At 36.1% G+C, this 23870-nt stretch overlaps 1 protein-coding gene and 1 long non-coding RNA gene across 15 annotated transcripts in view; one reads left to right on the top strand and one right to left on the bottom strand.

Moving 5' to 3' along the window:
• The window catches only part of hhat (hedgehog acyltransferase), a 153029-nt gene that overhangs the window by 128340 nt on the left and 819 nt on the right, over positions 1 to 23870 (bottom strand). For 9 of the 14 annotated variants that reach the window (XR_015512665.1, XR_015512667.1, XR_015512668.1 and 6 more), the window contains exons 3-8: positions 19401 to 19468; positions 19107 to 19220; positions 18836 to 19030; positions 13318 to 13575; positions 13077 to 13239; positions 8106 to 8256 (exon numbers count right to left, since the gene is read on the bottom strand). Coding sequence is in view for 6 of the 14 variants with exons in the window: in NM_001114890.3 (NP_001108362.3) it covers positions 8106 to 8256; positions 13077 to 13239; positions 13318 to 13575; positions 18836 to 19030; positions 19107 to 19220; positions 19401 to 19468 (949 nt within the window). In the remaining 8 variants the exon portion in view is untranslated. Of the gene's footprint in view, positions 1 to 8105; positions 8257 to 13076; positions 13240 to 13317; positions 13576 to 18835; positions 19031 to 19106; positions 19221 to 19400; positions 20235 to 23870 lie in introns of those variants that run through there. The other 5 variants (XR_015512666.1, XR_015512661.1, XM_087289227.1 and 2 more) reach the window with 1 other exon arrangement.
• LOC141378572 (uncharacterized) lies at positions 1757 to 11748 on the top strand. The gene is made up of 3 exons (XR_015513412.1): positions 1757 to 1942; positions 7718 to 7842; positions 7950 to 11748. It is a non-coding gene; the product is annotated as an uncharacterized LOC141378572 (long non-coding RNA).

Raw genomic sequence — 23870 nt, forward strand, 5'->3', positions numbered from 1 at the left:
CCAACCTTAATCAAACACAACTGAACAATTTAATCAAGTCTTAGGGTTTTATTTTAATGATCTTGGCGCAAAGTCTAAAGCATATTGCACAAAAGCGTAAAGGGCATGTCCGAATCCACTTTTGCTATTTTAAGAATGGAAAAATACTTTTTGCACCGCGGTACATGGTCTAACAGGATTGTGCTTATTCTCTTAATGAGCTATGAGTGTATTTCGAGAATAAACCAATCAGAGTCTCATCTTCCATTCCCTTTAAGAATCAGTTGCGGCTATGTCGCATTTGCAATTTACAAAACTGAACGCTTCACTAGCGAGAAAACTGTTATTATTGTGCCGGGTGTATGATAAGGCCTTGAGGTATACTTAAAACTGTGTATCTAAACTTTGCAGGACACCGGCCTTCCAGAACCAAGTTTGTTGACCCCTAAATTACACATTTAAATGGTTTATTCAATAAAAAAATTAAATAAAGAAAAAGTGAAGTTTTAACATGTATGTCACATAATCATGAATTTAAAATATTTCTTGAAAAATGTTGATTAATGAAGCAAATGATTGAGTCACTGAATCAATCAAAAATACTGATTCTTCTAGTTAAACAGGTTATGACTTCATGAGGGAGTCTTTAAGCAATTTATTAAATAGATTTGTTCAAAAGCGCTACATATTTAGGTGATGCAATAACTCTGCGTTTAAAAAATGACAATTCTTCCACAAATGAAACAAGAGAAGTGTTTAGGAGTCATTAATTGAATCATTTATTCAAAAGATTCAAAGCGCTGATTCTTCTGGTAATGAAACAGAAGTTCTCATGAGTATTTGTTTACTTCATTCAAATGGTTTGATATTTTTGGAAATAAATTGAATCAATTAACAGTTTGTTAGATCCTCTTGTTAATGACATTATTTTGTTTAGTTGTCTTTTCAGAATTGTACCAGCATCGTGATCATTGTTTAAAAAAAACTCTGATTCTCGACTTCCAGAATAATATAGCTCTAGATTTATCTATACTTGTGGGCGACGCGGTGGTGCAGTGGGTAGCATGTTCACCTCACAGCAAGAAGGTCGCTGGTTCGAGCCTCGGCTGGGTCAGTTGGAATTTCTGTGTGGAGTTTGTATGTTCTCCCTGTGTCCTCGTGGGTTTCCTCTGCATGCTCCAGTTTCCCCCACAAGTCCAAAGACATGCGGTACAGGTGGATTGGGGATGCTAAAATTGGCCGTAGTGTATGAGTGTGTGTGTGTGTGTGGATGTTTCCCAGTAATTGGTTACAGGTGGAGGGGCATCCGGTGCGTAAAACATGTACTGGTTAAGTTGGCGGTTCAATCCGCTGTGGTGACCCCAGATTAATAAAGGGACTAAGCCAAAAAGAAAATGAATGAATGAATAAATTAACTATATTTAAAGTCACATAAAAACTAATATTGCTACAAGTATTTTAGCTCTTTTCCAGTAAGAACAAACATATTTAAAATGCAATTGCCAATTATGCTAATTAAAATACATTTTAAAAAGCTACAAACCTACATTCCTTCTTTAGAAATTGCAACATTCAGCCTATTTGTATATTTCAGGCCTGCAGCACCACAATAACAAAACTGCCATTCCATTCAACTCCACACAATCCCTCTGAATTGCCAATTTGACTCCACTGGATGCGTGTGGCACAGAAACAAGAAGCTATTAAAACAGACACCGAGAACAATCTGAGCTGGAATCTGTTGTCTGGTGTCATTCATGAGCTCTGTGAGTCAGATGGGTGATTCATGAAGCTAAAAGTGAGATCAACATTGGAACAGATTCACTCAATATCCTGCTGTTTCCTTCAGATATAGGGCTTCTCTGCATGGGAAATCATCTGACAAAGCGGACCCTACGGGAACGGTTTGTAAACACTACTACAGCTCAGACAATGTTTTCATCATGATCCCACTAATCTACAGGTGAGCTGATAAAGGGAACCAAGATTAAGAGAATGTTTGTGTTTGTTAGAGATCCAGTTTTGCTTGCATAGCGAAGACCTCGTGTCTCTATCAGGGTAGTAAAATGGGTCGTAAAAGACCAGCTAATGGTCGCCATGAGGAAAATTTGTCAATAAATATAGAAAATTTGGTCTTCACAAAAATCGACAGACGACTGAGGGTGATTTAGGAACAAACAACAACAACAAAATAATTAGCTGAGCATTATGCTGTGGTCACACTGGGATTTCTATTAACACTGCGATGACTGTAATATTGCCAAACTCTGATCAGATAATTTGCATTGTGCATAATAACCACTTGCTGTGTCCCAGATGGCACGCTACACACTAAGCAATTAAATATACTTGTGCACTTACACTACCTGACAAAAGTCTCATTGCCTCTGCAATGACTCAAATCATCTTTTAATAAAGATATCTGAAATGGCAAAGAAAGCGTTCTTTCAGGACTCCCAGAGTTGAACAAGATTCTTTGGATTTGTCTACAATGCCTCCTCCTTCATCTTACCCCAGACATGCTCAATAATGGTCAGATCTGGTCACTGGGCTGGCCAATCCCGGAACACCTTGACGTTCTTTGCTTTCAGGAACTTGCTTTAACTGATGTGGAGGCTGAGGTGAGAGAAGGAGCGCTATCCTGCTGAAGAATTTGCCCTCTCTTGTGGTTTGTAATGTAATGGACAGCACAAATGTCTTGATACCTCAGGCTGTTGATGTTGCCATCCACTCTGCAGATCTATCACTCACCCCTATACTGAATATAACTCCAAACCATGATTTTTCCTTCATCAAACTTGACTGATTTCTGTGAGAATCTTGGGTCCATGTGAGTTCCAATAGATCTTCTGCAGTATTTGTGATGATTTAGATGCAGTTCAACAGATGATTCATTGGAAAAATCTACATTCTGCCACTTTTCCAAATGATCAACTAGAAATCAAGTTATTATTTGTTGCTATTACAACTGTGTTGTGTACTTCTCTGAGGTACATATACAAGAATTCAGAAAATTCACATCGCACATATGAACCACTTTGTTTCCCTAGAGCATTTAATGCTAGACTCAATGTTTTAAAAATTCAGCAGGTAATGCAGCAGGCAGGAAGCAAGCACACCACTGATCTGCAGCAAACACCTTGGTGACGCGATAAATCTATACTACATAGATCCCTAAGGCCATGGTGAGCACCAAACAAGCAGACTGAGACCTCTGAAAAGATGGGTTTCGTTCTACTCCTAAACAAAATTTAGCACACTTCAAATAAAACATAAAAGAAACATGAATCAATCACATCTAAACAAAACAACAACATGATCTGATGTCATAGGGTGAGACTATAAAAAGGATAAAATGACAAAGCCTACCTATTTTATGTCATAAGTCACAGTTTTGTCCATTACAGTTCCATACAGGCATCCTCGGCTAGTATCTGATATTAATTTGTATGCGGCAGAGCTATTCCTGCCACTGTTTTCAACTTTTTCAAACAATTTTTCATGCTTTATCAATTGCTATAACATAACACACACACATTTGTGCTTACAGCCCAACGCACAGAATGATTTTGGATGTTCAATGACTTCTGTCACAAAATATATATCATGAAATACATTTATCACATGTTTAGGTTTGATGAATCAGTATGAAATCTAACTTACTAACTTACATTACTTAAACCAAATGTATTATTTCATGTCTCAGTACGATCAAATAAAATCAAAATAACTGAACTACAAGTGTGAAAGCATCATTAATGCCAAATTATTATTATTATTATTATTTAAATAACTTAATAGCAATTAAGTTAATAGATTCAGATTAGATAGATAACAAACAGACGAGCTAGGATTGAACAGATAGCTATAGACAAGAGTCAGCAAATCGGCACAGAGCATGCGTGTTGATGCTAGACTAAATGAACAGTGTTTTACAGCAACCCATAAACCTTTCGACCGCCATAAACCCAGTCCATGATAGTGTCAGTACTAAATCACACACGTGCGCACACAGCAATACGCACACACACAAAGCAATCTCCAGATTTAACTGCAGCCTAGAGCAACATCTCAACCTCTCTCTCTCTCTCTCTCTCTGTTGTTCTCAGTCTCATTCGCTCCCTGTAGGACTTTGCACTGTAATCAGAGACTTTGCTGTCCTGCAGTATGTGGTACTTTTTCAACATGGCATGTTGTATCCGGCAGTTCTGAGCCATTAAACTCACAGATGAGCATGTGAGTTGGGATTCGAAGTACTGTATATCAGAGAGAGAGTGTGTGTGTGTGTGTGTGTGTGTGTGTGTGTGCTGAGGCTATGCTGAGCTGTTATAAAAAGCTTTATCGGGTTCAGAGGAGCTGAGCTCTGTCGCTCCGTGTGGGATTGAAGCCAGACGGGGTCTTACAGCAGGTCCTGCTGAAGTCTCCAGCATACGTCTGTTTCCTTACAGCTTTCATTTATCACACTCTAAACTCCATCACCTTCAACACCACTCAGACGCACACACTAGAGCTTAACCTTTGCGGCACTCAGAGCTCCAGCAGCTGGCCACAGAGCAGATCTGCTGATACACACAGAACATGCACGATTACACAAGAAACAGAAGAAACAGTCACTCGCTGTGGAACAATGAGTGCCAATGATCCGCTAGTTCACGGAAATTGACTGACCACTTTTGTTATGAAGCAATGCATTATGAATTATTTATTATAAATAGTACATTAATTAATAATATATATTATAAAAAACATTACGCTCTTGAATAAAGCCTGAGAGGTCATTGCAGTTATTTTTACTAATGAAAGAATTTGAAATTTGTATATTACCATCTTTCTGTCATTTTTATTTTATTTTTTGCTGTAGAAAGCAACTGTAGAAAATGCGTCATTCAAAAGACACTATAGAGTCTGTTTTACAATCTAGACTCAAAGTCTTAAGCGCATAGAACAAAGCATTAAGGGTTGTTCCAAATCCACTATTGCTATTTTAAGGACGGAAAAATATGATTTGCGCCGCATGGTCTAACAGGGTTGTGCTTATTCTCTTAATGAGTTATGGGTGTTTTGAGTATAATATGCATTAAACCAATCAGAGTCTCATCTCCCATTCCCTTTAAGAGTCAGTTGTGTTGCGTCCATTTGCTATATACATGACAACTTTGTAAGTAAAAAAACTGAGCTTTTCACTAGTGAGAAAACAGTTAAACAAACCATCTGCAGCGCATGGATAAAGAATGAGCCTCCTTCATTCGGCCTCCTTACTTTCACTTTACTTCTTTACATTTGTGGATGAGGAAATGGTTTTGTAAGCACTCCACTGAAGACATTCATTAACCTATATATTTAATGGGCTATATGCACAGCGATGAACTTCTGAAAGCTTTGTGTGACTTTTTATTTCATAACGTTCCTTTTACAACATCGATGTTGTAATGTAAATCAAATATAATCAGTTAAATAAACTGAAGCATTCATTTGGCTGTTAAAGCGTAAAAAAAGACAAAAGACCGCTTAAACGCAGGCGACATCACTAGCCGCAGGCTAGCTGAGATTCCATTGGAAATACTGGGGAAAAAATCAATTCCATATTTTAAAGACATGGTGTGGAAAAATATCATTTAATGCAGTGCTTCTTGTTTGGTCAGATACCCACTTTATATCTTTATATATTACACTTTATATGTATCTCAGCAAGGAAATGAAGATCGCTTTTTTTTTTTTAAAGAAATCAGATCTTAAACACAGCAATTTGTACAGGATTACAAATAACCAAAAGCCCTGGGGCTGGCTGATTGAAATTAAAAGTCTGTGTGCATATACCCAATTTTATTTGTTTTAAAACTATTTTTTAAATTCAGTTCTAATTTCCAGCAAATTAATAAATGATCAATAATAACAAAGTGTGTTCAAAAAACAGAAATATATCCAAACACACGTCCTATTCATATGCACCATGTGATGATGCAGACTTTTCAAAACCGGAGGACAAATCTAAACTTGTTTTTATTAAAACAAATATAAATATGTATGCAGATATGAAGGATATGTAGAAAATAATAATTTTTGTGATATTTCAATCCTTTAATTCTTTTTCATTTGTAAAGACATTTGTGTTTTGCTGACATTCTGTGTCTATTAAGCAACGTGTAATCATTTAAGGTCTGGACTTTAGACTTGCTTTCAGCTGGTCAATTGCGCAGTCTATTTCAGTTCCTCAAAAAAGCAATGAGCCAACAATGCGCCCTTACACACCTTCTTTCTATACCGGAACACCCATGAGTCCACAAAACAGCACAAATAGATTTGCTATTTAAACAATGTGGCTCAAAAGGGGAAAATTAGGGTTGCGCTGGTTTGAAAATATCAACAAATTGCGCCAAACACATCTTGTGCCTTATTGCACCGAGTATATGATAGGGTCCTATATGTTAGGGTCAGTAAGATATTTTTTATGATATTGTCATTTATATAGCTGTATAATTTATCCATGCATTATGTGATAATGATAATAATAATAATAATTAACTCATTTATTTTCTTTTTGGCATAGTCCCTTTATTAATCTGGAGTCGTCACACCTACTTATCAAGCACATGTTTCATGCAGCGGGTGCCCTTCCAGCTGCAAGCCATTGCTGGGAAACATCTACACACACTCATTCACACACACACAGTACGGACAATTTAGCTTACCCAATTCACCTATAGCATATGTTGTTGGACTTGTGGGGGAAACCAGAGCACCCAGAGTAAACCAACATGAACACGGGAAGAACATGCAAACTCCACACAGAAATGCCAACCAATCCATAGTGAACAATCCAATAGGGACCTTGCTGTGAGGCGAATGTGCTAACCCCTGTGCCACTGTGATGACCAAAATAATATTAATTTACATAAAATGAATAATAATAATAATAATAATAATAATAATAATAATAATAATAATAATAATAATAATAATAAATGTTTCTTGTTGAGCAAATCTGCATTATTTAAAATAATTTCTGAAAGGTGCACGTGACAGAGTATACTAATATAATTCTATTATATATTATTATAATTATAGTAATATTATTGTACAATTATTATTACTATTACATCAATTATTTCAGTTTTCAATAAAGATTCTTGTAACTTTTTTCATACTTTACACTATCATACAGTAATCATAATATAGAATAATACCATACTTATAATCTACATAATTTACATATTTAAAATATCATGTCATTTACAAGTAAATATGTAAATCAGAGAATACCACAGCGTTCATCCACAGCATAGTTCATCCAAAAAATAAAATTCACACACTATCTATTTATTTTTTCTATTGAACACAAAAGTAGTTATTTTGAAGAATACAGAAAACCGGTAACCATTGACTTCCTTAAAAGGAAAAACAAATACTATAGAAGGTAATGGTTACAGGTTTCCAGCTTTCTCCAAAATATATTATTTTGTGTTTAATAGAAAAAGGGAAGTTAAAAAGATTTGTGACAAGTGAAGGGTGAGTGCATGATGAACTTTCATTTGTGGGTGAACTATTCTTTTAACATCACTTGAGTATCTGAAACCAATAATAGAGTATTTCCACTGTACACTATCCAGTTATAATTCTACTAAGAAAAAAAAAGACCAAAAATGTCATAAAGTCTAAGAGCACTGCAGTTTCTAGCCTAGTGTTGCCTAGGAGACCCTTCCAGGCGACTCAGTTTGAAATGGTGCGTTTCTTCATCAAGCTTTTAGTCTAAAAAACAATCTTCTGGGAGGAGGTCGGCAAGCAAGAGCTTGTTCTTCATCTCACGAGACATCAGATCTCTCAACTCCATCAGACAAGCCGAACACTCAATCCCATACACTTGAGGTAAGATGCTTGTCACATTAAATGTAAAGCGTGAATCTTGTTACATTCTTGTAATCTGCTTGTAGATGGTGTAAGTGAGCCTTAAACCCCTGTTCCAATCGTTTCAGGGCTTAAATCAATTTGGAGCAAATGCAAAGCAGCTCTGCCCCCTGCTGTTGCACAGATGTACAGCACTTGACATTTGAGCTATTGGATACATTGCCTTTAGAAGTTAAAGGTCAGAGTTTTTGAGGATTGACAGTACACAAAAGTTGAATATCTACCTCCACATCCCAGTGAAGCTGTACATGATGCTGACACATCGAGGTAACGTGGGTGGCTCCAGCCCATCCAACCTTACGAGCAGAGATACCGCTCCGAACAGGACCAGATATTTGACGTAAAAAAACTGCACCAGCGCTAGAGCCAGTCCACCTGCAGGTGAAAAAGAGAGAGCGGTTAGATCACATGAATCTGCAAACCGGCCACATGCTTGATCTCACAGATCACATTTCTCTTTTAAGTTCCTCCTTAAATAGTCTTTCATTTTGTTTTGAAGGACTTCTAAAATATGTGTCCATGTATCCAAGGTCACAAAACAATGACACACATTTTAGCTTAACCTTTATTGTATAGTTTACAGTAGGGCTGAATGATACTGAAAAAAAATCTATGAAGTTGTTTTGTATTGTAATAGCTATATTTCTTATTCCCATATAAAAATTCTATTTTTAAAAAAAATTTATTCATTTATTTTCCTTAGGCTTAATTCCTTATTTATCAAGGGCTGCTACAGCGGTATGAACCTAAAATATTCCGTCATATGTTTTTTTACACAGCGTATGCCCTTCCAGCCACAACCCAGTATTGGTAAACACCATCCACTCCCACATTCACACACACTCACACACTACAGCCAATTTTGTTAATCTAATTCACTTATAGCGCATGTCTTTGGATTGTGGAGGAAACTGGGGAACCCGGAGAAAACCCACACGAACACAGGGAGAACATGCAAACTCCACATAGAAATGCCACCTGGTCCAGCCAGGACTCGAACCAGCGATCTTTTTGCTGTGAGGTGACAGTGCAACCATTTTTGAATAACAAATAATGTAATGATCAAACAAAACAAAAAAAGGAGGTAATGGATTTTCTTAATCAAATTTAGGCTAACATTTAAACTTTAAAACACTATGAATGATTCAAAACCTCATATTGTGAATATTCATATTCGCTGTTATCATTTCAACAACAATCAAAAACAGTCAGTTCACTGCTCTGAGGTCATATAGATTCATCTTTAGGTCCAGTCTAGCCAATAACAATGAGGTATAAAGATAGTAAGCTTCTGATTGGTTAAATGAGCATAAACAGCCTATGAATAAAACAAACAAATGTTTAACACATTAAATAAATCTAATTAATAACAACTACCTACAATACAAATAATGTATATTATTGTGATCATGATCATTTTTGATGTATTGTGTAACTCTAGTGTTCAGAATGATTAATACTAGTCTTGTAATCCCCCTCCGTAATATCGGCTAGATGTCTGTTGTGATTGGCCTGCTGTTTGCAGCAAAAAGTCTTAAACAAAACAGTTTTTTTCCTATTTCAATTCTAACACAAACCCTACACTGGAAGAAGTAGCAACAAGATTATTTGGTCACACGTTATTTTAATGGTCCACTTGTTGAATTTAGGTTACATTGTATCTACATACTAATTATCATTAGATTATAAGAAGACTGTTAGGTTAGGGTTAGTGTAAATTGACAGGTACTTGCAAAGTTTCTTATAGTCAGTTAATGTCTGTTGAAAGAGCAGTATCAACAGATATTAAGCAGACAGTCTACTAATACGCAAATGGACCATTAAAATGGTAACTCGTTTTTTTTTGTATAAATAAACTATAGACAGAGTTCTTCAGCTTGTTAAAAAGCGTAATTCAATGCTGAAATCCTTTGCAGACCCATGGCCTCAGCTTCAATGTGTATGGTGTTTGAGGAGGGATAAAATTAAACATTGTTCACAGTCAATGAAAAGTGGATGGCAATATGCAAATCTGTTACAAACCTTACCAATGGAGATTTGTGCAGGAATAAAAACTGAATTACAGATGACTCGATTTGCCACTTTAACTTTATACAAAGCTAACATATTGTGCACTGTGACCTTTAAAACTTTGCCTTTTAAGTTCACAAACACCTACAGTACTTAGCATAATTGAGAACAGGCTATTTTGAAAATGAATATTTTGATAAATATTTGAATTTTTGATATTTTTATGTATTTTGGTGCATTTAAATAAAACAGACTTATAAAACATATTTATTTATTAAAATAAAATTTTACTCATCAAGCATTTTTAGAAATTGAAAGATAATACAATTAAATTCGAGCAAAATATCGAAAAAAAAAAAAATCCAACCTACAAAATTTCAACTAAAATTTTTATATTTTTTGTTTTCTTAATTTTTCTTCTTTTAAAATTTGTATTTAATATCATTCTATAACATAAATGTGGATGTACTAGTTTTCGGACGATTATCGTAAGTTATTTTAATAGAGAAGCTCCAGATTTGGTTTCAGTACTGACTAATCAAACGTATATGCACAAATATAATACTGTATAGCTTCCTATTAAAAATATGAATTTAAAATATAGATTTCTAAGGGGTGTACTTATACATGCTGAGCACTGTATATTACACAAAACATGAAAGGTATTGTCTAAGACAGCATAATAATAGCAATTTAAACTTATGAGATAAGGGAGATGTTCAATCACACCAGATATTCACATAGTTTTGTCGATACAGTGTACATGATGAAGCTCATTTCATCCCTTGATCCTATTCAGGCTGTGAAAGACCACAGATTTTATGATTTATATCAGATTTCATTTTTATTCTGAACTGTTTCATAATTTAGTTTGATCAAACTCTTCCTCTCTAGTCATCTCACCATGTTCAACTCTCTCTCTCTCTCTGTGTACCATTGGAAACTGAGAACAGCATCTGTCTTTTCTCATATCCCACTGGTACAGAGCTAAAAGCTTGTGAACAAAACCGGACAGAATTTCAGGTACAAAGTGGCGATAACGAGTGAAAGTTACAGTGTGCTGCTGCACAGCTACAATCTTCTCTCTTGCAGAGTCTGTGTTTTTGAATCAAAGTTCAAAGAGCACAAATCAGCAACTTCTGCAGATCAATACACAGCAAGAGCGTAAGTCAAGATGCTGCACAGGAGAAAGCACACACAGACACAGTGTGTATGCATTTTCGCTGTGAACATCTGTTAGGATAATTACATAATAAACAATTTAGCACCCAAAATAACACTAGTTACAACATGAATGGCTGCATCAATTCTGATAATAATTTGGTTTAAAAAAACGACACTGAAAAAAAATGCTGGGTTCCAAATATGGGGCTGTGCGATTAATCGAAAAGTAATCGAAATCGACATTCCAACCCAATAACCAATCAAAATTTTCCAGGTCAATTTCTTCAATTTCTTACCCACGCGGTGTCAAGTGACCCTGCTCGGTTTTTTACTTTTGTGTTACTTTGTACTACATTAATGATGATAGGAAGCTGCGCCAGACATGCCTTAGATGGCATATTTTCCATTATATCAAAATTATTATTTAAATGTAAACATTTGTTTACAGAAGGTGCAAGAAATGCCCTGTTTAAACTAATATTTACAGGATATGCAAGAATTATTTTTTATTTAGAAGAGGTACTGCTTATTTTCTACATTTGAAAGCATGAAAAATAGTCAATGTTGTTTCCAAAAGGGCAAGTTATTTGTTTTCATTTTAAAATCAAGTAATGCACCCTTAATTCTGTAATCTCTCACTTGTAATATGTGAGCATATATACTGTACAAAACCTGTCAGTGAACTATGAGGGGAAAAAAAAAATCATTAAAATAATAATAATAATAATAAAATAATTGTTTATTGATGGTAATGGAGTTAAAATGTTTAATTATTAAAGATTTTAATCTTAGACCAAATCGCCCAGCCCTAGTTCCACATAATTCTTTCATGTTGTCCCAACCCAAATCTATAAAGCTAACTTAATAGTTTTTACAAATTTAAGTGGATTAAACATAAGTCAATTAAGTTGTCCACAAAAAACCCTTAAGAATTGTGTTGTCACAACTCATTTTAATTAAGCAGTTTGAACAAGCAGCAGAGGTCATTTATGAGTGTAAAATAAAAAGTAGAATTTTTTAAAAATGTAAGCTGTCAAACTCATGATATACAGCAGCAGTCTAATACTCATAAAAGTGTCACATAATTTTAAAAGTCTAGGAACATGACTTTATTTAGTCAGCATGCATGAAATAATTTAAAACATGTTACAATTATGTATAAATGGCACAAATGGTTTCTTTTTCAAATAAAAGCAGTTATTTAATATTTTTTATTCAGCAAGAAATGATGAAAAAGTATACCACCATTTCTGCAAAAAATAGTAAGTAGCCCAACTGTTTCCAGATTTGACGATAATAATAATATCAATGATAAATGTTTTAAGCATGTCAAAATAATCATGAAAATTCAGGGTGACACGGTGGCTCAGTGGTTAGCACTGTTGATTCACAGCAAAAAGGTCCCTGGTTCGAGTTGGCATTTCTGTGTGAAGTTGGCATATTCTCCCCATGTTCGCGTGAGTTTTCTACGGGTGCTTTGGTTTCCCCCAAATTCCAAAGACATGTGGTATAGGTGAATTGAATACTAAAGTGGAACTAAATTGGCCGTAGTGTATGTGTGTGAATGAGTGTGTATGGATGCTTCCCAGTACTGTTGGCTGCTCATTTCGCTGTGACAACCCCTGATGAAATGAATGAATGAATGAATGAATGAATGAATGAATAAATAAAAATTCAGCTTTGCCATCATTGGTATAAATTACACAACATTTAAAATACAAATAAACTATTGACATTTTGAACAGTTATTTTAAATTGTAATAATACTTTAGAAAACCATTTTTACTGTATTTAGATCCATTAATTTATTTTTTTATAAATATTAAAAAAATCTAAGCAAAACCCACATTTTTAGTCCCAGTGTATATATTTTACACAAAAACAGGTTGTGTTTGGGGCTATTTTTTGCAAATTGTGGGTAAAAATAACTGCACTGATATAGCATATCTGTCCCTAAAAAGTTTATATGCTCTTCATCAAATTCCATACTATGAAAAAACTATATACATCCACAGACTTACCCATTGCCCAAGGGGGCAGCATCTCCAGGTAAGTTTCATTGCTCTGGATGGCATGCATGTACATGAAGTGGATCATGAATTCAGCCAAGCACCACCAGACACACAAGCGTAGTATTCCACTGAACACATGTAGCGAAGACACTCTACACAGCGGCCTCTCAATCTGCAGAGACAGAGGGAGTCATTGCATCTGCATACAACACAGACCCTGCAATTGTTAACAAACCTCTGGCTTTTCTACCTGTTCACTGAAGTCTTTGTAGGTCACGATGGGTCCGTTGTAGAATAGAGGATGATAGAAGCAGAAAGCAGTAAGTTTGAAGAACTGATAAATTAGAGTCTTCAGTGCACGATTTTGAAGAGAGGAGCAGTGCTTTGGTCCTCCAGCCTGCAGGGGATGCCAGCACATCTCCAGACAAAAACTAATGCAACGCAAGCTACAAACAGCAGTGCTGAAGAGCAAGAGGTAGTACTGATCCTCAGAAGTGTACCAGCCACGCTAGAGAAAATAAAGTAAGAGGGGAAAACATTAAATTAACACCTACACAAAAGGAACCAGTAACTTTAAATTACAGTGAGATGATAGATGATGTCACTGAATAAATAAATGCGAGTGAAGCAACACTATTAAAGCTTTTAAGTTACATGACATTAAGGCAAATGTAGTCTGATTGACATTCCTTCTGCACAATACATTAAGGGTGCAGTAGGTGATCTGCCTAAATGCTAACCGGTTAGCACAATATCTTTCAAATACAATCGATCCTCTGTTGTCCAAAGCCACGCCTCATAAAATCATGAACACGCATATTAAATCATATCCACTAGATCGTCATTCGCCAGTTAGTAAACCTTATAGTACTTAATAATATTACAATTCTGAACGAAAAACTGTATTAAATCTAGCACATTTTCAGTTGCGTAGTTAGCAAGCAAAACTTGTACCAAAGAAAATACCATTTCTTTACAAGATAATTGGCAAAACACTCATTTGTAGTCTAGCAGAATTTGTAGTTTTCATAAAGCAGAAAGGAAAAAAGAAATACCCAAACAATCTAGTGTTTCTGCTTCAATTTTGGAGTGTGCATTCAAGGGATACTTCACTAGTCAATAAAACAGTAATCCTGATGCCACTGGCCACATGATTAAGCCACTATACAAACTCATACAACATGGAACAAGTTTAATAAATGGGTGCAAATTTGTTCCTCACCAAATGAAGCTATTTCAGATCAATTAGAAAACACTGAATAAATATTACAATGCTTCCTCTGACAGCATTTAGGTTCATCTCACGGATTAACCTCTTTGTCTGACACCCAGAATAATAATAATTATCAACTTTATTATTATTAGTAGTGGTAGAAATAGAAGTAGTATAAGGTCTCGATTGCAATGGTGTACTTTTAAATTACTACAGCAGTATTGTGCACTTAGCTGCCACTTTTTTACGTACACCTGTCCAACTACTCGTTAACGCAAATTTCTAATTAGCCACTCACATGGCAGCAACTCAATGCATTTAGGCATGGTCAAGATAATCTGCTGCAGCTCAAATCGAGCATCAGAATGGGGAAGAAAGACGATTTAATTGACTTTAAATGTGGCATGGTTGTTTGTGCCAGACGGGCTGGTCTAAGTATTTCAGAAAATGCTGATCTACTGGGAATTTCATGCACAACCATCTCTAGGGTTTACAGAAAATGACCCGAAAAAGAAAAAATATCCAGTGAGTGGCAGTTCTGTGGGCGCAAATGCCTTGTTGATGCCACAGGTCAGAGGAGAATAGCCAGACTGGTTTCAGCTGATAGAAAGGCAACAGTAACTCAAATAACTACTCGTTACAACTGAGGTATGCAGGAGAGTATCTTTGAATGCACAACACATCCAACCCTGCGGCGGAATCAGAAGACCACACTGGGTGTCACTTCTGTCAGATAAGAACAGGAAACTGAGGTTACAATTCGCACAGGTTCACCAAAATTAGACAATAGAAGATTGGAAAAACGTTGCTTGGTCTGATAATTCTCGATTTCTGCTGCGACATTCGGATGGTAGGGTCAGAATTTGATGTCAACAGCATGAAAGCATGGATCCATCCTGCCTTGTATCAACCGTTTAGGCTGATGGTGGTGGTGTAGGGGATATTTTCTTGGCACACTTTAGGCCTATTAGTACCAATTGAGCATCGTGTCAACGTCACAGCCTACCTGAGTATTGCTGCTGACCATGTCCCTCCCTTTATGACCACAGTGTAACCATCTTCTGATGGCTACCTCCAGCAGCATATTAAGCCATGCCATAAAGCGCAAATCATCTCAGACTGGTTTCTTGACAATGAGTTCACTGTACTCAAATGGCCTCCAGAGTCACCAGATCTCAATCCAATATGTGTGGTGGAACAGGAGATTCATATCATGCAAGTGCAGCAGACAAATATGCAGAAACTGCGTGATGTTATCATGTCAATACGGACCAGAATCTCTGAGGAATTTTACAGTACCTTATTGAATCTATGCCACGAAGGATTAAGGCAAAAGGTGGTTTAACCCGGTACTAGCAAGGTGTACCTAATAAAGTGGCCAGTGAGTGTATTCACATTATTTAAACCATGAAAACTGGTGAAGCAGTACCACAATCTACAACAAAAATCCATAACAAAATGTTTCAAACAGAAGGCACAGGCTAACTGTAAAGTCTGACCACAAAGCCAGATCAACAAAAAAAAAAGGAAAAAAAAAGAAGGTTTGCTTCAGTGTGTTCAGATCCCATTGCCCCAATAACATTCTGTCACCCTCTACTAACTCTGCCAAAGCCTTGAAAATAAAAATCAAATCTAGTTTATTCAGGATCACAACAGCCTCTCTGTGCTTCAGTATTGGAAACGGTCATTATTTTTCCAATTCTGTTTAACGCCGCCAGTGGGACAGAAAGGACACACTTCACTTGTAAAACTGTGGAATGCATTTGCTTCTAAATTTGAAAGAAACATAACACAGCCATACTTTCTGAAGTTTGTTGGGTTTGAAATCATAAATTTATAAATGTATTCTTTGAAATCAAAAGGCAGAATCAAAGCCAAAGGCAGCCGAGTGGGAATCTTTCTGTCGATCAAAGCTTAGCATCCGTAACCATAATTAATCTGATGAAATACAAATACAGTTCTTTTCGAACTAAAAATCACTGTGAGTTGAATTCCACTGCAGTTCCAGTTTGGCAACAAAAAATTTAAATAAAATAAAAAACGATCGAATCAAATGTAATTATGTCTTAGCAACATATTTTAATGTGTAAAAACAAGAAAACTCTAGTTGTGTACACTTTTTTTCTTCTTTTTTTTGTCATTGTTAAAAGTTTATTTATTATGGAAAAAATTACATAAATAATCTAAAAATATACATTTGTTGGCTTTTGGTCCAAATTGTTTGAGTATAAAGTATCATGTAAAGTGATATGCTGCTCTGCTATTATCATGAGGAATTGTGTAATTGTTTTAAGTTCTCTTTTTTAAGTTAATTAGCTTAACTAAGCAATTAGGCAAGTTATTGTGTAACGATGGTTTGTTCTGTAGACAATCAAAAAAAGAATAGCTTTTATATAAATAAAAGGCTTAAGATGGACTGTTGGTGATTGGATGGATGTCTGCCTGGTTGGGTATTTTTACTTGAACAGAAAAATTAAGACCTGTTTAAAATGATTTAAGACTTACAAGACATTATTTCAATGAATTTAGGACTTTTTGAGGCCAATATTTTTGTTTTTGAAATTTAAGAAATTTTAAGACTTTAAGTCCCGCAGGGACCCTGCACTTAAGTGCCCAAACTCTCTAGTTTGTCATGAGGATGGCAAAGGACTTCTTTTTTCTGTTCAAACATGTAGATATTTTGAAGAATGTTGATAACTAGCCTCAGTTTCCATTGACTTTCCATTGCATTTTTGTATATACAGGAAAAAACCAATGGAAGCAGAAAAAGCATGATGCGAAATATATTTGTGCTCCATAAATGACACGAGGATGAGTAAATGCTGACTGATCTCTATAGGTTGGTGTGCAAGTGATAAACAACTGCTGCAAACCACAGCTCCATCTTTCTAGATTACTCCACCTCAGGCCAGCATCCACAGATCCTCGGTGGCGAAACTAAACTAATATGATCTACTGGGCATGCTCGGAATAAGACAGCTGGCATCCAGCCAGGAGTCACAGCAGCAGCCACTTTCAAAAACTCATTATCGCCACTCAAAAATAAAGCTATAACCACCTCTAAATTGCACTAAATGACAGGCCAGCATTCTGAAATTAGCTGCTGGCTGATGCTGTTTTTCTTTGGGTTCCATTATGGCAGTCTGCATGGGTATTGCAGTCTTCCTGAGGGTTTTTCACAGCTCATAAGTAACTGAGGTGAACAGAGATGTACTGAAAAAGAGAGATCATTAAAAGCGAATAAAGATCACAATAGATTAAATTACAGTTGTTTGTTCTTCGGATTGGTGTGTTAATGACTGCCACTGAGTAATAGATAATAATTAGATGAAGGTTTAATTAAGAGTGGAAGCTTTGAGCTTCTGTCGCAATTAATCAAGGGGAAACTTGAGGAAAGGAGGGCACTCGTTTGTCACTCCAATCGATATTCCCCCAGTCTCTTTTCTTCCCTCCATCTGTGCAAGCTTGTTGATTTTGTTGCTCTGCCCATCAGTCAGCTATCTAACGACAGCTGTCACTCAATCATTCACTGTGTCAAATGATTAAGCAGATAAACAAACAAAAAAAGACCTATTGGGGCACTTTTTGTTGTAGCATCTATTGTGTAAGAAACAGTTGTGCATGTAAACATTTGACTTTGAATGTTTGCACAGGAGACTGTTTGAGAGTGTATCTCTGGGTTTGTGTGAAGAGAATGGTGACATTTAAAGCAGGCTTGTTTCAGTCTCATCTCCATTCTCTCTGCGGAGCTCTGCAGATGTGCACTGAGAGCCCTAGAGACAGCAGACAGACTCTGCTGGACCTCCTCACTCTGCCCTTCACACCTCCACCCCATCAATACAGAAAGATTTCAAGACATATACAGTAGGTAGGTCAACCAACTATGATAATTCTTTCATCGTTGGCTCAACCTGGGTCAAAATCTATAAGACTGTACATGTTTGCAATGCAGTTTGTAACGATGAAGCTTGTGAACTTAATTAACCTTAGCTAACAATGGTTTTCGGAAATGCACCCCAGAGCAGTTCAGACTGATGGAAATTAGGAGTTTAAAAATAACACATCATGAAACAAATTATTTAGACTCTCTTTGAGAAGCTATTTGGTGTTAAAATATGTTGAATGCACATAAATCTCACAAACCGAATGACTGAAACAATTTGACTCAAAAAACCCCAAAAAAACTATTTGTTCTAGTCAGGTTCTGCTACTTCCCTCATGAATGTGAAGAAAAGGCACAGGACCATATTCACTATACTTTTATAGTGGTTTAGTGTCCTTTTTGAAGCTTGAAATATCTAGCTGTTATTCATGGTAATTGCTAGGGAAGAAAGCAACTAGCAAATCATTCAGATTTTTCTTTTGTGTTGCAAAGGGTAGAAAAAAGCAAGAACTTGAAATGATATGAAAGTAAGTAAATGAGGCCAGATTTTCATTTTTGGGAGAACAACCCATTAAATTGGACACTTTTGTGCAATTTCTTCTCAGAGAAAGAGCTACTTCTTGGTCTCACATACATGCAGTTACAGACAGACAGACAAACCCATACACACACCTGTAAATCTTGAAGGGCACTGACATTAAGAGTGGAGAGCAGCAAGAGGGAGCAAAACCACGAGAGGATGGGGCTACGCAGCTGAGCAACCACCAATGAGATGCTCAGATGCAGCATCAAAACAATCACACCCCTCACCCCGAGAATCCAACCAGCTGAGATCAAACCATACATCGCAAAGACTGCCAGTCGATACTGTAACACAAGAGCACAGAGAAAGATGAACAAGCCTATGCCCATTTTGATTACTTTGCTTTTAAATTAAACTTACTTGAGGCAGATAATAATATGCCAGCCTGGACACCACAGCATGGCCAATCAGAGACCAGAGAAGAGATCGCCACGCCCACTCATTCCAAAAACTCCACTCAAAATCAGTAGGGTCCTAAAATCACAGACAGAAAAACATGCAATTACAGAAAATAAGAGAGAGAATGTGTGTGTGTTTTGTACATCTGTAGAAAAGGAAATTGATAACCGAGCATGAAACAGGAACCTGGGCTTGGTGGGGTGCTTCAGACAAATGTGTCACCCTGATTAAAGTCACTAATATAATTACTCTCACCTTCTTAAATCCCCATATAAGGAATCCTCTCTCCAGCTGCACTTCTTTGTCCAAACTGACCTCATGCTCTGCCAAACACACACACACAGGAGAACTCACATAAAGTTCCATAAAATGTAAACGCATCACTATTTGAAAAAAATATATGTAATCTGATATGTAATAGTCAAGTTTACACCTTACAATATTATTTAATGAGGTGATCCCAAATTGTTGTTTAGAATAACAACACAACATGCAATAGCAGCTTAAAGAGATCTCATTCTCAGCTACAATATATAGGTAACTTTTTTCTTCAGAGGAATATTAGCAAATAGCAAACTTGGTCATTTAAACAGTTAAATAGGCTATAAATATTTTGAGAGTGAAAAAAATTTCAGGTAAAACAAAATTAATACCAGTGGCTTCATATTTTGGCACAAAATAATTGGAAAGGAAAATAAACTATATTTTACAATGTTAGTCATTTTCATTTGCTATTTTTTTCCCAAGAGTGTTAGCTGTGAACTTGCATGTTTTGCTAAAGAAAAAAGTCACTTATATCTTTAATAGACTGTGGGTGAGTAAATTAACAATAGATTTTCATTTTGGAGTGATAATCCCTTAACATTCTCAATCTTTCTGACCCTATTATTAATAACAGTATTCTAAGACCACAAAATATTTACTGTTGCTCACTGGATTATTATTCATTCATTCATCCTCTTTTCGGCTTAGTGCCTTTATTAATCCAGGGTTGCCACAGTGGAATGAACCACCAACTTATCCAGCATATGTTTTACGCAGCGGATGCCCTTTTAGCTGCAACCCATCACTGGGACCCATCCATACACACTCATTCACACACATACAGAACTTACAATTTAGCTTACCCAATTCACCTATATCGCATGTCTTTGGACTTGTGGGGGAAACCGGAGCACCCGGAGGAAACCCACGCGAACACGGGGAGAACATGCAAACTCCACACAGAAATGCCAACTGACCCAGCCGAGGCTCGAACCTGCAATCTTTTTTTATGTGAGGCGATCGTGCTACCCACTGTGCCATTGTGACACCCACATTCAAGTATAATTGTATGAAAAAAATAACAATAAAGATAAATTGAAATGTCTAGTTTTTATTATTACAATGTAAATTTTATTTTAAATGGTTGAAAATGGGTCACCTTGTGGACGCCTTGGTTGAAAACTACTAATCTAAATTATTCAACTTCTACTTTATTATTCATTTTGATCCTACAGACACTATAGGACATGGCACTTTCTTTTCTCCTGAAACAGCTCCACTATATATATTCTGTCATCATTTATTTATCCACATGTCATTCCATACCTGTATGGTTTTCAAATGGCCATAGATCATGAAAGGAAAAAGTTTTAACCATTCCTTAAAATGAAAATGAGACTTTAAGAGACTATAGCTCCTAGCTTTGACTTTATGTTAAACTTGATTTACACAAAAATAAACAAAAATGCAAAGTTTTCATCTTTACGTGAACTATACTTTCAGATCAACTATTTCACTATGAGGAACACATGCTCAAGACCTTCAGTATTACAAAAAGATTCTCCATGTTGAACCATGTAGTTTGAAGTTTCAAAATCTCTTGCATATTCTCTGCACGCATGCATTACCTCTCTTCTTTCTCCCCTGCAATGCAGTGTCAGTTTGGTTTTGTTCTCTACACCCCACCCCTTCTTAATCCCTCTCTCCCTACATCTCTTTCTTCAACCAGTTTCTCAGGACGGACCTCTCATCACCTCGACAGACGGTTTTCCTGCAGGGTGTAATGGCAGAGCAAGGATCTATCCACACTGTCATATATATACACACACACACTTTTGTCTAGAAAAGAAAGGGCACATGCAAATGGAATTGAGTTCACAGTGCCATCTGGTGGTCAAACTGATTTTAGACAAAGTCTTCTGGACATGTTTGTGGTGAAAACAGACACTGGTCTGGTGTCGTTTTAAATTAGGATCCTTTATTAAGACAATGGAATAAACAGTACCAAAAGATGCCTTTAAGATGAAGAATGCAATCCTGGCTTTGCAATAAAGACACAATGCAATTTTTGAGTTGAAATGTGCGAAATATGAATATGAAATAGCATAAACTTGTTATTTACAAAGTAATAATGTAAAAGGTTTTTCTGTGCATCTCGTGTTCTGCTGAGATTAATTTTAAATGATTTCTCAGCGATTAAACGAACTAGGTGGAAATGCTGTTTCTGAAAGACTAACAAATTTATTTTTGGAAGTGTCATCAGTCTTAACCGTTGTTATTACTTATACAATGGTTTTTCTCTGTGCATGAGGAGATGCCCTATTTCGAAGCTTTATTTTTGCACTTGTTTTGACTGGCATGTTTTGGTTGAAAGAGATAAAATGGGTGCTGTGTGTTGCCTTTTGCTGACCTGAGATGTCGTCGTCCCTCAAAATGACAGCACAACCTTTTCAGAGCCCTTAGAGTCAGCAGTTAACACGACAGAAACGAGCACTTCGCACACACACGCATACATAGACACACACACGCACACACACACACACACACACACACACACACACACACACACACACACACACACACACACACACACACACACACACACACACACACACACACATTCCACAGCAGCCCATTTCAAACTGACACATCAGAAAATAAAGCCCATGTATGCACTAAAATGCATTTTGCTTGCAAAAAAATGTATTTTATATTCATTCTGCATAAATCTTTTAAAATAAATAATTAAACAGGTATTTTATTCATTCATTTGGCGGAATAAACCACCAACTTATACAGCATATGTTTTACGCAACCCAGCACTGGTAAACATCCATACACTCTCATTCACACTCATACGCTACGGACAATTAAGCCTACCCAATTCACCTATACCATGTCTTTGGACTGTGGGGGAAACCGGAGTACCCAGAGGAAACTCACAGGAACACGGGGAGAACATGCAAACTCTACACAAAAACGCCAACTGACCCAGCTGAGGCTCGAACCAGCGACCTTGCTGTGAGGTGAACGTGCCAACCACTGCGCCCACGTGCAGCCCAGGTATTTTATTGTCATTTATTAACAATCTTTATGGGTTGTTGCAAACCAGGGGGTAGTGGTTGGTTGTCTACAGGTTGTTCATTTATTTATATTCATTTGTAGGAATACATAAGGTTTAATATTTGAATCTGTGTTTGAATGTTAATTAAAATTGTACCCTTGGACCCGTCAATCTGTAGCTTTTTGTATAAGGCAAAGACAAGGTTTAGAGCTGACAAACCAAACAAATCCAGACTGGCTAAGATTGAGTTCAGTGGTCTTCTTACAGCACTTCGCTGTAAAATCAGGGTTTAACTATTCAGATAGCTTGTGATTAATTCTGAGCATGTGGACTAGGGCTCTGCCATATGAGAATATATATTGTATGGACAAAATAAAAGTCTATGGTTTCATATTATTGTTTATAATCACAGAGTATCACAAATACATTGCTTACTGTAATACTTTTTCATACTTTATATTAGCACTTTATAACACACCATTGTGAGGATGCAGACAGAACATTATGAAGAGCATCATGCAGCAACATTTATTTAACAGCATTTTTATTTTTTATGTTGGACCTGTAAGTTTTATATTTGTACATTTGCCCTGAAGTTTTAAATAAAATGAGAAATATGATCACATATGATTGATAAAATTTCTGAGTATATAATTTAAACTGTAAAAAGAACTTATACTAAATGCACTTATATGCACACTATATAAGTTGTTAACTGATTGAATTTACAGAAATGATACTATATCATTATATATAATCTTAACAGGATATGAGATGACACACATTTACTTTGTCATATCGCTCAGCCCTAATGTGAACACAAAACATGAAAATGAAGTGTTTGACTTACTTCTTTGATGAACATTAAAAATACTTTTCACCTAAAAATGTGGATTGTTCACCCAAAAATCTCAATTTCTGTCATTATTTACTCACCTTTCACCTGTTGAAAACCTGTTTGAGTTTCTTTCTTCTGTTAAACAATGGAAGTTAAACTGAAGAATGTTGAAAAAACAGCCATTGATTTGTTGGACGTTGACTTGCTTTGGCCAACTTTCTTCAGAATATCTTCCTTTATGTTCAAGTGAACAAAAACAATGAAAGTTTAGAACCAACTGAGTGTGTGTGATGAGGGAATTTTTCATTTTCGAGTAAACTATACCTCTAAAAACAAAATGAAATCAAGTGCAAGAATAAACCCTTCTGTTGAAAGATGATATCAGAATATAGCAATGCAAGCGAATCAACTTCATAAAATTTACAAAGATGTAATGTATAATAGATGTATTTATATTCATATAAAAAAAAAGAGTAATACTGTTGGTTCAATTAAAAATTATGATGCAAATTCCCAACTTGAGCCCCACAAAAATTATTTGCTCAATTTAACCTGAACT

This window comes from Danio rerio, chromosome 17 (assembly GCF_052040795.2).
Source record: "Danio rerio strain M-AB ecotype USA chromosome 17, GRCz13ab, whole genome shotgun sequence".
In the NCBI taxonomy this organism is placed as follows: Eukaryota; Metazoa; Chordata; class Actinopteri; order Cypriniformes; family Danionidae; genus Danio; species Danio rerio.